Source organism: Pithys albifrons, chromosome 3 (assembly GCF_047495875.1).
Source record: "Pithys albifrons albifrons isolate INPA30051 chromosome 3, PitAlb_v1, whole genome shotgun sequence".
In the NCBI taxonomy this organism is placed as follows: Eukaryota; Metazoa; Chordata; class Aves; order Passeriformes; family Thamnophilidae; genus Pithys; species Pithys albifrons.
In genome coordinates this window covers 15,504,711-15,519,186 of record NC_092460.1, presented here as the reverse complement: position 1 = coordinate 15,519,186, position 14,476 = coordinate 15,504,711, and the positions used below count along the sequence as shown (strand labels likewise).

At 40.5% G+C, this 14,476-nt stretch overlaps 1 protein-coding gene across 11 annotated transcripts in view; it reads right to left on the bottom strand.

Annotated features, from left to right (window-relative positions):
• Positions 1 to 14,476, bottom strand: part of DOCK3 (dedicator of cytokinesis 3) — a 181,368-nt gene that overhangs the window by 105,153 nt on the left and 61,739 nt on the right. For all 11 annotated transcript variants that reach the window (XM_071550587.1, XM_071550594.1, XM_071550588.1 and 8 more), the window contains exons 8-9: positions 8,783 to 8,824; positions 6,901 to 7,055 (exon numbers count right to left, since the gene is read on the bottom strand). In XM_071550587.1, the coding sequence (XP_071406688.1) occupies positions 6,901 to 7,055; positions 8,783 to 8,824 (197 nt within the window). The remainder of the gene's footprint in view (positions 1 to 6,900; positions 7,056 to 8,782; positions 8,825 to 14,476) is intronic.

Below are 14,476 nucleotides of genomic sequence, written 5' to 3'. Positions count from 1 at the left end.
CAGCATGAGAAAAGAATGAGGCAACGAAGCTGCTTCATGAACTTCAGAAGATTTTGCTTTTTGAAGGACCAAGGACCTCCTCCAAAATGCACCTAAACCCAATAAATGTTGAATTGCATTAGAAAAGCTCCAAGCAGTTACACATTAACCACAAAGGATGAAGTCTTGGTGCAGAGCAGACGTTTCTGTGCCCTGTGTCTTATTGTCCCAGACAGAGAAGAACAATGGGAAATCTGGAATTCTCATGTTGAATCTTTGAGGGGAAAATATTCTGTCAATATATCTTCCCCTAATTGCCATCTCCAGTCAAGATCAGCTTCCATCAGGATGCTGCTGGGAAACCACCAGCTGACAGAATACAGTAGGAAAGACTTCCATCTAACAGATTAATTTTAAGAGCAGATGGGATCATTATAATAATTCAGTCTAGTCTACTACATAACACAGACCCCACACCATTTATGTTAATATATCTTTGGGCTTATTTTATTGTTTTAAGGAGGCAGAGGCTGAGATAGATATTTGGCTTATAAAAATATGTATTTTTTAATTCCTTTCCCCCCTCTATACTTCTGACTGTTCCTTGTATGAGCATTTGCTGGCCCTTTCCCTGCCCTCAAGTGAAAATGATTTAGGCTTATGGTACATAACAGGTCAACAACCCGTAGTGTGAAAACAGGAGGCACTTTCTGGTAGCACATGGTATTCCAAGACAAAATTTTGGACAGGTATTTTACATAAGGACAGGTATTTTACATATTTTACCAGCAAACAGCTCTGGGTATCGAATCCTCCTCTGCCCTAGCCATGAAGGTCTCGGCCACCACCTCTAGTCATGTCTCCATTTAGCTCAAACAGTAAAACAAATATTCCAACAGCTCATTGTGCAGTTACACAGCACAATGTCATTCAGATACAGCCCAAAGGCACAACTAAGTATAGATTTAAAAAAAGGTGTGAAATGTTAATCAGTCCAGGCTAATAACCAACAAAATTATTACTACACTGTCACTGTGCCTTTCCTAGACTTCCTTCATTGCAGTGCTTCACACTCCCACAAATTTACTGTCATGAATGGTTTTAATTCCATTACTCTTTTTTTCTTTCTCTTCCCTTTTAAAAAATAAGCATCTTATTTTTGAAATAAAATTGGTTTAAATTATAACCAGAGGAAGAAATGGTACTGATTCCATTTGGATGTATCTCTTATACTGACAGCAAAGAGAAAGGATAAAGATCTGAAGAAAAGAAAATACATTTAACTTATCAGTAAATTATTAATGAAGGCCTGCAAAAGGAAGTGAAAGGAAATGTATGAGAGAAGTAACCCCCCCCCCAAAAAACAGTTGGAAGGTGAAAAGCTTAGATAACAATTTGATTATGTCCTGGAGAAACAGAATTAAAAACAAAAAAAAAGAAATATGAAAAAACTCAGTGGATAAAATATGAGTGCACTCAGTGAGGTGTTATGGAAATGAGATCCCTCCAGGAAAAGTGTGGGAATCTGCACTGACAAGAACTAGTCACAGCTTTCAAGGTCAATCACTGTGCAGCATCTTTCCCCTCATCTCACAGAACTCTGCAAGAAATGGGTCATCAGCACATAGATTTGTACATGCCCTTTAAACCTGACCATCATCTGTGGTCCCCAGGAATTTCACATGCATTAAGAGTCTTAAGAGTCCAGTTGGGAAGTACTTAAACAGAAGGAATATGTGTTTCTGCATTTGCAGTCACATTTATTTCTCTGCTTAACTCCTTCCCCCACCTCTAACTCACATCAATTCCCTCAAAGCTCCCTCGACAATACAAAACTGTCAAACAAAACCATATTGAAACACTCCAGCCACTAAAAATGCAACAGGCAAGCCCAGGTGAGCTTTCCCTCCCCTAATTCTGCCCCTGCACACCCAGGGTAGTTCTGACCTCCCCCAGCTCAACTGATACATCTGCCCGACTGTCCAGGCAGCAGAAGGGACCACCCTTGTGCTCCATCCAATGTCACCCTGAGATAAAATGACAACAGGAACAGACACTATGGGGAAAGCAGCAGGCAAACAAATAGAAACTCACAGGGAGTGGTAACTTGGACTGAACAGATCAGCTGAAAGGTAAGATCTTCTGCTAACACCAGGTAATAATGAGGGGGGGGCCATCAGCAAACATATCCTTTCTGCAGACACCACAGAGAACATTTGGTCTCTCAACAAAAGGTTTGAATATGTTCTGATTGAGAAACACCCACATGGACTTCTCCTGTCAATCCTATCAACACCAGATCTTCCAACATCTCCAGTCACAAGGAGGTCTTCATGATAATGGGCATGGGAAAGGCACAGTGAGTAGGAGTAGGCAGGTGGAGGAGTTAAAGCAGAAATACACACAGTATCATTTTCTATAAATAATTACCCATTAGGCCCCAGATTTTCAAATTCAATCACATCAGAATTTCTCTTTTGTTTTATTCACTCTCCATAATTAAGGATATTTCTAGATGACAAGAAACTTTTAAATCTCTGTGGTGTAAAATAGGGTAACTGGTTTAAGATGCAAACAGAATAAAAAACATTCACATGTTTAAACATAAACTTTATAAAGAAAAAATAAGACTGAAATTAATTTATCCTTTTCCATACTCAAAAAGCTGAGAGAATTGGGACTGTTTAGCCTGGAGAAGAGAATACTTTGGGGTAACCCAATTGCAGCCCTTCAGCACCTGAAAGGAGCCCAGAAGAAGATGGAGAGGGACCATTTACAAGGGTCTGGAGTGACAGGACAAGGAGGAACGGCTTCAAAATGAGAGAGAGTCGGTTTAGACTGGGTATTAGGAAGAAATTCTAAGAGTGGGCAGGCCCTGGCACAGGGTGCCCAGAGAGGCTGTGGCTGGCCCGTCCCTGAAGTGTGCAAGGCCAAGTTGGATGGAGCTTGGAGCAACCTGGGCTAGTGGGATATGTCCAAACCAGCCCATTCTGTGATACTTAGAGGACTTTTTCACAAAAAAACCTGCTATTGTGCTTTTGAGTGCATAATTTTTGAAGTTATGCATAATTCCATGCATTTCCTGGTGAAAATGAGCCACTGTTTGTATAGGAAGCTAAACCTCATTGCTTTACTCGATTTATTTCTACTCATCAAAGTCATGCTGAAAAAACGTCAAGAAATTTAAATATATCTTTTTTATTGCATCCTCCCAGCACAAACCCCACTCTGGATCACTTTTTCTAATAGTTTTCCAGCTCCTTTAGAGTAGTTTCATATGCCCTGTATGTCCCTCTTTACCATATCCAGTTTAATATTCTCTTCTGTTGAGGCAGGACGTGCATTCCCACATCCCAGAACAAAATTAGTTGGCTCTGATGTTATTTGTGCTTGACAAATCCATGTTGACTTTTACTTATCGCCCCGTTGGCCTCTCAGTGCTACAAGTAGTTTGTTTGTCCCACAACTTTTCGCATTTGTCATCGGATTGGAGTTGACCTTCTTAGGGGGATTGAGGCAAAACAGCCATTAAATACTCTGGCTATCTTGGAAACATCTGCTCATGGCTTAATGTCCCTTTAATCTGTTATTTCTTGATTTTGTAAATTTTTTTTCCTGGTAAAGCATTACAGAATTATTCCTTTTTTGTCCTTGAAGTCTTTTGCTAATTGTATTTTTTTCTACAAGTTCGTCCCTTTCCATCCCTATTTGTGCAAGTTCCTTAGTTTCTCCTTTCCATACTGGCTTTCAGACTCCCTTTCACCACAGAATATGTGGCACAGACTTTCTGTTATTGCCACACATTTAATCTTTCCTCCATATTGAAAGAATTTGCCCTTGTGCTCTTCAACAGGACTGTTAAGAAATCAAAGACTCTCCAATTTCTTTTCCCTATATCAGTTCACCTGTCTTGGTTTGGTGTTTATTGACACCTTCCTCACGGAGGCTCACTATCTTTACATCACCACTTCCATTCCTTCCTTTCTGATGTTCCTATCAACAGGATCATTACACAATCATCCACCCTAAGGTTATATCTCATAATGGGGCTCTACTTCCCCACTGGATCAATTCTCACATTATTTTCCTCTAACCTCCACATAGCAACCAAACAGGTGTTAAAGTTCAGTAACAAAGATTTTGGTTCTAGACTAATAGCTTCTGTATGTAAAAATATGGGACTTTCTGGGACAGACAAATAAACTTTAATCCCTTTTGACCCAAGCCATTAAGTTCTATGTACTTATAAGTATTACTTTTTGTATTTCTGTCAGACTAAAAATTAAGTAACTTTTTCCTTGTTTTTACCTCCAGTCTTACCCCTCTAAGGGTAGCATTGCTATTGTTGCTGTCCAGAGCTCCCACCTGCCCTCCTTTATCAGCCTCTCCTTTTCTGACAGCACAAACCACCAAACACAGCAAAATATTTGTATTCACAGCTAGGAACCACCTCAAACTGTATTTCAGCTGCTGCTCCAACCTGGTGATTGCTAACTCACAAGTGGAACATGCTGGGACGTCAGCTCTTGGAAAACACTGCAACTTCCACCAATTCTTCCCTGACCTAACTGGGAAATAACTCCTGCCAGCAGCAGGTTCAGGGAGCTTTGTAATCCAGCACAAGTTCCAGGCAGTGACACTGAAAGCCTTCCAGCCTCCAGAACGAGTTGTTTGGGTAAGAAATTTATCAACCTCAAAACCATTTCACAAGTGAATTTGTCCCTTTCATTTAGAATGCAGTGAGCAGAAGCTTTGCTTGTTTGGTTTTTGTTTTTTTTTTACCCTAAAGTACTATATCCTAAGAGGAAATAAAATCTTTTCAGTAGATATAAAAACATCACTCTAAATTTGTAGCAATGTGTTTGTCTGTTTTCTGGTTTCTTCTGTAAACTAGAGCTCAGCCTCATTACACTCTTCTTCCCCAGCATTCTCTGGGATGTAAGAAATGTAAAAATTATGCTGCTTTCACTGCAGCAGATCACTGATGCTTAATATGAAGAGCTAAATAATAACAACTGTTTGCACATCAAAGCATTACTGTATAGATTTAAATATGCCTGAACCACTCTCTGTGCTTTTCCTCATTATAACTATTACTTTCTTTGTGTTTTTATCCCTAGCAAAAGCCCTTCTTAAGGCTTTCCACTCAATGTTTACATACTATGCAAATGCAGCCCAAGACAATTCCTCTCCTTTCAAAGCATCTGCTGGCAGTAGCTTGTCCACTTGGCCCATCCCTTCTCTTCCCTTCCCTGTAGCTTTCCTTACCTAAATAATTTGTTCTTTTACTGCTTTGTGGTAGAAACTATTAATTGGGTAGATTGGTTTGGTTTGGTTTGCCATTTTCATGTTTCCCTCCTAACAGCTGTTTTCTGGTGATGCTTCCGAGAGGAATCACAGGCATGAACTCCTAAACTACATCAACCACAGAGTCCCCAAAGGGGGGCTACAAGACAATGAAGAGTCTGGAGAGGAACCATATGAGGAGCAGCCAAGGCCACTTGGGCTGTTCAGCCTTGAGGAGACTGAGGGGAGACCTCTCAGTCTTCTCCATCCTCACAAGAGGAAGCAGAGGGGCAGGCACTGAGCTCTGCTCTCTGTGACAGGAGCTGAGGGAACAGCTGGAGCTGTGTCAGAGGAGGTTTAGTTTGGATCTCAAGAAAAGGCTCTTCCCTCAGAGGGTGGTGGGCACTGAACAGGCTTCCCAGGGCAGTGGGCACAGCCCCAAGGCTGGCAGAGCTCAAGAAGCACATGGCTGATACTCTCAGGGACATGGTGGAACTGCTGAGGTGTCTGTGCAGGGACAGGAGTTGGACTTGATGATCTGTGAGGGCCCTTTCCAACTCAGTGTATTCTATGATCAAAGGTGTTTCTCACCTGAGGCGTAAAACAAGCACCATGTACTGCCAGGGACACTCCTGCCATATTCTACTGATCAATCTATAAATTGCCTAAATAAATGGTGGCAGACACATTTATAAGATGTCATCAAGTCAGAGCTTTTCAATACAGACCAATCTTACAGTGGGATGTGCTCTGAAGAGGTACAAAACTGTTATCCCTCTACTCTCAACTTTCTTGGATGAGCATTATTCACACACTAATGTTCTTCCAAAGAGAGGAAAGAACATTTTCTGGCTCTTCCCTCACTTTGGAACAACTCTAAACCTAATTTGTTGCAAACTAGGAGAGTTCTGACTATGACAGCAAGCACTGTTATGTACTGACTGTCAGGACATGCCTCAAACAAAGCTCAGAACACCCCACAAACACACTGTACTTCTGATCAGACCCAGTCACTCTTACTAAACTTCCAAGACACAATGTCAGTGCTGCAGTTCTCTTCTACATGTTCTGCTGTGTTCAAAACACACGCTTGTAAGGGAAAATCCAGCACATCTCATGGTTGTGAACACTGGTACCAATTAGCTCAGTGCACTGAGAGCAGACACAGGGATGGGTGGGAAGAGTTTAGATGGAAATAGCAATGAAAACAAACCATTTTGTGTCAGGCCTGTGGGTCAGGGAGTGCAGGAGTGTTAAAGAGGCTCCATCCAGCACTGAGGGACACAGCAGTGCCCTCAGAGCAGTCCTGAGCCTGGCCCTACCTCTATTAGTGCTTCTCAAACAACAGCCCCAAGGCGGCAGCTGTAAGACACCAAGACCCTCAGGAACACCTGGAGGCAAAGTCAGAAACACTAACAAAAAAATTCCGCCATTCTGTGCCTTTAATGCTTCACTGAACTGCATTTGCAAAGACCACTGTTACTGATATCCCCTTGTGTCCTGCAGGGCTGGCACCTTCTGATGGACCAGCTCTGTGCTGTCACCTGTGTCACAGGAACAGACCACGTGTTTTTTCTCCATTCTGTACACAACTTTCTTCTCAGGAAGCTTTTTCATTATTTGACACATTCCTACCTGATCTGTTTGCCTTCTCGAACATCATACAAGGAAAAAAAGACATCTGTGTCTTCTCCAATTGTGTTGTAGGTGAAGCTCTTCAGGCTGAGGAAGAAGTGATGAGGCACTGGCATACGACAGGCCTCGCCGTGGCGCTGCCGGATCGTGTCCACCTGCTCCAAACAGGGAAAATGAGCTGGAGTTCCCCACAAACACAGGGCACTTCGCCAACTTGATAATATCAACTGAGGTTCTGCTCTCCTTTGTCCATCAAGTAAAAGCTTAATCGCAAATACATTCTGCCCCAGAGATGTGTGCTAGATTAAGTTTGATTCCTCTATTTTTCCCCACTTCTAATTTGAATGGTTTGAAAAACTATGAAAGCCAAGTAGATACAAAACAAATGGTTTATGCATTTGAAATCTGATTTCATCAAGTAAACCAAGTCAATCTCATTTCTCAGATTTTGGCTTGATTCTGATACTAAAAATGAACTACAATAGGATGTGCTAGGGTGGTTCCTGGTAATTTGCATTTAAAGCTGATGGACTTCAAAGAATTTTTAAGAATAACATTTATTACATTATTTCTTTTCAGCAGCTGCAATTCCTTTATGGAGGTCATTCATGTGGCCAGCAGTGATTGCCCCCTACACTAAGCACTGGTGAAGCCACTCCAAGAAGGACATTGAGGGGCTGGAGCATGTCCAGAGAGGGACAATGGAGCTGGGGAAGGGTCTGGAGCACAAGTTTGATGAGGAGCAGCTGAGGGAGCTGGAGGGGCTCAGACAGAAGAAAAGGAGGCTCAGGGGGGACCTTCTTGTTCTCTGCAAGTCCCTGACAGGAGGGGAGAGCTGGGAGTGGGTTGGGCTCTGCTCCCAGGGAACAGGGACAGGACAAGAGGGAATGGCCTGAAGTTGTATCAGGGGAAGTTGAGATTGGATATGCGGAAAAAATTCTTCACTGAAAGGGTTGTCCAGCACTGGAACAGGAAGTGGTGTAGTCACCATATGTGGAGGGATTTAGAAGACATGCTGATGTGCTGCTCAGGGACATGGTTTAGTGTGGGCTTGGCAGTGCTGGGGGAGTGATTGGAATTTTCCAATGTAAACAATTCCATGACTTAGAACCAGACTTTACAGGCTAGTCTGCCCTGCAGGTATAACAGAAACCTTAACAAGGGCTGATAACACAAGAAACCAGTGAAGTCAAGTCATAGAAAGGTTTACACTTTGACTCAGTATATCAAGATCTATTTACAGCAGCAACTGCTGGGTTGACAAGAAAAAAAAGTAGTGTAACTAGAAGCAAATTTATGCTTTTAGTTTTTATAACCCTTTACATCCATTTATATTGATCTTAATAAACAAGTGGCATGATATCCTAAGCTCACGAGGCTCATCTCCTCTTAATGTATAGACAGGTACATACCTACAAAGCAAACCTTAAAATGTGTAGACTTCAAACTCAGATTTATACTGGTTTAAAAGGAATTTTGTTCTGGATTTTAAATTAAATCCAAGTAAATCCTCATTCTTTAAATACAAGTACCTGTAGAAGCACAAGATCAAAGCCAGATGCCATGGCCAGGAATGGATTACATTCCTGCAGGAAGGATATGTGAGACAGAAGCCACTAAGCCATGTGCCAGCAGGTGGGAAGAAGAGTCACATGGGCAGAGCGAGGTTTTAGATCTCACTACACAAGCTGATCTTTTAAGAACAACATTCAGAGCTCAGGAAAACAGACCTAAATGGAATTTGAAGAAGGGCCTTAGTGACCTAAACACTTGGGGAACTTCTGAGGAAGCGTTCTGGGAGTGGTGACTTACCCAGTAATCTCCATCACACCTTTACATGCACACAAAGACAACAAAAAATTCAAACAGGGATGGTATTTACCTGTGATGTGCTCTGCTGGACACTGTGTCTACTTGACAAATGCTGTGGAGATACAAAATAGTAACATTTAAACCTTTTTGAAAGTAAGAAATATTTACATTATATTTATGTAGCGTTAGAACAGTAATTCTAAATTTTTAAAATTACCAGCTTGTCATGGCCTTTTTTCAGAGTATATCATCACTCCCAACACCATGAGCATTCCCAAAGGATTTTCTCAGTTAAGCCACTTCTTAGCCCAATGCTTGAATTTACAGCTTTTAAAGGAAATGCCTGTCTCAAGCTAGAAAGAATTTCCAACCATGTAATAGCATTTCTTAAGAGTTCATCACCCTATACTGTATAATCTTTGTGTTCCCTGGTTAGATAGGGAGACAACTCACCACTCATCCTCATCTCCCAGAACATGGCCTTTGAAAAAGTGCATTGCTTAAAAAAACCAAACCCAGAGATCTAGAAAGAAAGATGGATTTTAGACTTTGTTTAAATCTTTTGTTCTAATCAGAAGATGAAATCCTGATGAATGGTTGAAGACTCCTCTGCAATTTCAGTTGGCCAACACCTGTAAATGTTGTATAAGGAGCTCCATGTCCAAATGGGAACTCAGAGGGTGATGCTGTGTTTAAAACCTTTTATGCTAGAAGGAGATGTTATAATCAGAAAATGGACTGCAAGACTGACTGAACCCATTTAATCTCCATTGGGAGATTTAAATACTAATCTAAATTGAAAAGGTTTCAGAGAGCTTTTAAAAAAAACCAAACTCAATCATTAATGATTCTGCCATGCTCATTCCCTGCACATCACCTTAACGTGAGCATTTTATACTGAAATATTAACATTGACACTACCACAGGTTATTAAACACTCTCTCCACCTGCCCCATCTCTCTCCACTTCCCTTACAAACCCAGCACCTTATTCTGACCAAACATTTACACTCTGCAGCTGCCAAGAAGGTCCCTGTACTCGACACCAGTGAGGCCACACCTTGAATCCTGGGTTCAGTTTTGGTCCCCTCACTACTGGACTGGATATTAGGGAAAATTGCCCCACTGGAAGCATTGCCAAGCATCGGAACAGGCTGCCGTGGGCAGTGGTGGAGTCACCATCGCTGCAGGGATGCAAAGATGTGTAGACATGGGGACATGGTTTAGTGGCAGCCTTGGTTAATGGTTGATATAAAGTGATATAAAAAGAGGCCTCTTAAGAAATTATCTATCTTCCTACTAAAAAAAAATCAGTTTTATTTTTCCCAGTTGCCTGGTAAAGTTGTGCAAACATTAACAGATAAGATGGTGAGCATATCTTTCCTCATCAAAGTGCTTTCTGATGCTTAAACTGATTCCTTGCTATTGTAACCTCAGCCCACTGATTCTTGTCTTATCCATCATTAGGATGAAAAGATTAATTAATTCTGCTTGTGATTCCATTATAATTCTCAAATCTCCTCTACAAAACCACCTAAGCTTGTAGAGTCCCAGGTTGTACTTCAGAGGGAACAATTGTCTGCAGGAGTTCAAAACTTGTATTTAAGGTTCTCCCTTGGATACTGCACTTTCTGTATCATTTCTTTAATTTCTCTGCATTATTTGGAATTCTGATCCTTTCACTCCATGAAAGAATCAGATATACAACTTCCAACTCTGTGGAATTTACATATTTAGGAAGCAGACTCCCTATTTCAGCATCTACTCCTTAACTAAGCATGAGGTACTGCAGAATGGAGGATGACCACAAGAAATTACCCCTCCTCCTACTTAATCAAAATATTGACAACCATTCTTCTTTTTTTTTAGTATGGGTCTTCTAATTAGCTCTGTGTTTACAATAATTTCATCTAAAACTAATGACTTTAGGAAAATTTCAATTAAAAAGAACGTTTAAAACATTTATGAGAAACTATATATGGCATCAGCTGCTTTTCCTCTAAGCACCAGAGTTACTTATGTTCTGGAAGTACACTGGAATTTTTAAAATTTACTTTTTTTTAAGACATTCACTCTCACTATTACTCACCTCTTTGTTGCTAATAATTAGATGGGGTTTTTTTGCAGCATTTTTTACAGGGAGAACAACTATGAGCTTCTCCTCATCCAACATCTTTTTTTAAGCTTTACTTGCCCTTGGCCAGTATTGTGGAACCTCACCCATCTTTCCAATGATTACCACTAACATGTCTGATGTGGCTTCTCCAGACAATCCATCTGAAATGTACATAGTTCTAAATCCCCAGAAACTCATAACTACTTTATAAAGTTACCACCTGATCAGAATTTAGAAGGGCAAGGACATTAAATGCCAAGGTATTTTTTTTTACTTCTGTGCCAACTGGTTTCCTCCAGTATAAAAACATTCCTTTAGTTTCCCAAATACTACCACATTATTTATATAAAACTGGTCCTTGATACAACTGACCTTATTTGCTTGTTATATTTGAATTTGTGCACTGCCTTTGTAATTTTTTAATTCACCCATCTGTGCTATTCCGCTGTCCTTTTCTGCAATTCTGTTCTTCTCTACTTGCGCCTGGTAATCTCAATTTCCCTTTCACTAATGACTGGAGGCAATGAGGAATTCTTAATTTATCCAAGTTGGCTTCTTAGTGAGCATCTTGTGGTTTTGTTCTTAATTTACTGAAACAGCTATCAACTCTCCTTACATCTGTTTTCCCATCAAACTTCCTTCTCATGATATCTTATCTACCAATACGAGCTTTTACCATTGTTCTTTGTCCTGACAATGCTTGGTAAGTGAATCTCCTCTTTACCAAATCAGTCTCAAAGTGATTTTTATCTTCATATTCTCATCTTACTTCTTACTGGGGTGTAGAACCACATGTACATGAACCTGTTCTCTGAGAATCTGCTCTGTTAAACAAACAACAACTAAAACAGCAACACAAAGAGATTCCATGAGCTTTCCACACAGTTCATGTCTGGTTGGTTTCCTTTTCTAGTAGAGTTCTGGGCAACCGAGTTATTACCTTCAAGTTTCATAACTATTCCTTCTTACCAATCACATTTTCCATTTGAATAAAGAATAAGCAGTTGTGCAGTGATAGCAGCATTAATTTGAAACTATTTATTTAGGAACTCAGGTAAACTCATGGTGTTTCTTTCCCACAGCTACAGAAATGGCTGAGCTGTAGCAGTTACACAGACAATGTTGTCCCTTTCATGCACCTCCCAAAGACCCTCAAATCAACAAATTTATAAAAAAGTTAAACCTATTTAGTCCCCAGCTTTCAACACTTCAGATTTTTGAAACAACTTGCCATCCAAATGTTTCTGATACTTCGCAGGACTTCATGTTCCTAAATGACAACTTCAATCCATGGCAACTCCAGCACTGAGCTCTGTGGCAGAACTCTGAGAATGTATTTTCCCACCATTTCAAAAGTAATATAAATTTTTAAAGTGTTCTGTCATATTGGTTAAAATCACAAACATTGTCATAAGAAAAGGGCAATTTGGTTTCCTTCAAGAGCAAGGCAACAATTCCTGACAAACGCTGCTCATGCTGCAGCCACAGGCACTTTGCTTCACAATGAGTAACCTGGAGCCACAGGATGTGCAAGTTCTGACAGAGAGAGGAACACGCAGCATCTCTCAGCAGCACAAACACACTGAGCAAGAGAACAAGAGCTAAAGAACTGGCTCATATTTTAAGATTTAAAATTTACCAAGGCAAACAAAGCCTTATGACTCTGTATAAAATGCTTGACAACAAATTGTTACAGAAAGTCTGACGTGTCATCCCCTCCATTGTTCTGATAACACAAGACTGTTTTCTATGTTACATTTATAATTCTACAGTCCTGCAAATGTGAGGAAGTAATTTGGCTCTCACAACTATTCCTGCAAATTTACAATGTAAAATCTCATTGCTCATTGGAGAATCCTGGAAGAATTTTGCCAGAAGTCTGGAGGATTCTCTCCCTGGGTTTTTGTTAAATAATAAAAATGATTCCCAAACCACATTAAAAAACAAACAAACAAAAAATACTGAACTACCTAAATCACCGATAACCCTTCAATTTCTAACAATTTTTTTGTTAAAAAAACAACAGTTAAACAAACAACTGCTTTGGTTCTGCAATCCCTCCTGCCTATGACATGGATGTGATCAGACAGCACTGTCCTCTCGAATCTACAAACTGCAGCAACAGCGAAGTGTGAAGTGACTCATGGTGGTGTCCTGATGCCAGCCCAGGATGGAGCAGCACAATGTGCTGGGGACATTCTCTTCAGGACTTGGGTGACATAATCAGACTGCTCTGACAATAAATGTTGGTTACTTGCAGTACTCCAAGTAATCAGAGTAAAAACTGTGCAGAACGAAACACTGAGTAATAAACCAATCCTGTCAGCAACTGATCTTGCACTCTGTGAATTCTCACTGATTGAATTTGGTACCAAGTTATTTCCATACTCTGTTGAAGGAAAACTGCTATAAAAGCACCAAACTCTGCTCAGACTATGGCACATTGGGAACAAAGATTAAAACTCAGCACTACAGAGTGATGTACTTCCACATTTCTTAAGTAACAATTCTTATCTCTTTCCATGAAATCCACTGTTACAAGGTGCAAATAATCCACACCAGCAACAGCATCAGCCTGCTCACAGAACATGCCTTTGCTTTAGGGAGAAGGACATCTCGCATATCCAAACCACCACCTAGACATGGATCTACCACTCCCTAATCTCAGACACTCAAATTCATTTTAAAATAGAAAGCTACAAGTTTACCAGAAGTGAGTGGCACTAACAGCACCTACATAGCAAGGTCACTGGTTTTTTTAGAAGACATTAAGCTGAGAAGTTCTATAAAATAATTGCTAAGGTCGTTTGTGTTGTTATGGGTTTTTTTAAGATAAAACAGCATCTGAGGAAGGGTTTTCATTCGCCTTCCTGAATTTTACATGCTGTTCACCTGCTGAACATTACATGCTGCTTCTCTCTTTACATCACAATCCAAGACAAAATTATCTGTATTAGTGCTAATAACCAAGAATCCAAACACAGTTAAGTTGTAAAATGCATCAGTGGCTTTACAGTTCATTAATGGCACAATTCTCATTTCCAATCCCACTGTAACTTCATTATATACTAATAGGACTGTACCAGTAACTAATAATGACAGAATTTGGAAGTTACTCCAATGAAGGAATTGTACCACTTTACCTGAAAATGCAAATATTCTTATCAGATGCACCACACATGTTTTCCAAAGGGCATTGCCACACAACAGAGATGGCCTTAACATTCAAGGATTAGTCTGGCTTAAATTTAATCATTCATTGGTCTGCCCCCTCCCTCCCTTTTTATGTGAGCTCAAAAATCTTTGTAACAGGGTGAAGATGTTTATTATCTATGCAACTCCTAAAGCCAGACTTTCCTCTTAGGTCTTCTTCATCTGCAAATCTCCTGAAGGAATCAAACAGTGACTCTCATGTACTTTGTGGGCTCAGAGAAACCTCACCAGTTTCACACCTTGTTACTGTGTAAATCAGAGTTCAAATGTATCTAAGCCTGGCATTTCCAGAAGGAAGTTGCATCATTCCTACCAACTCAGGGCACCAGAGACAGGACGTTCTGGTGCTTCAGGTGCAAAGGAAGGACACATCGACCCCACACCACCATTCTACTCAAAACACTGAACAGTGAAGAATGAGAACTTCCCCCTCCTT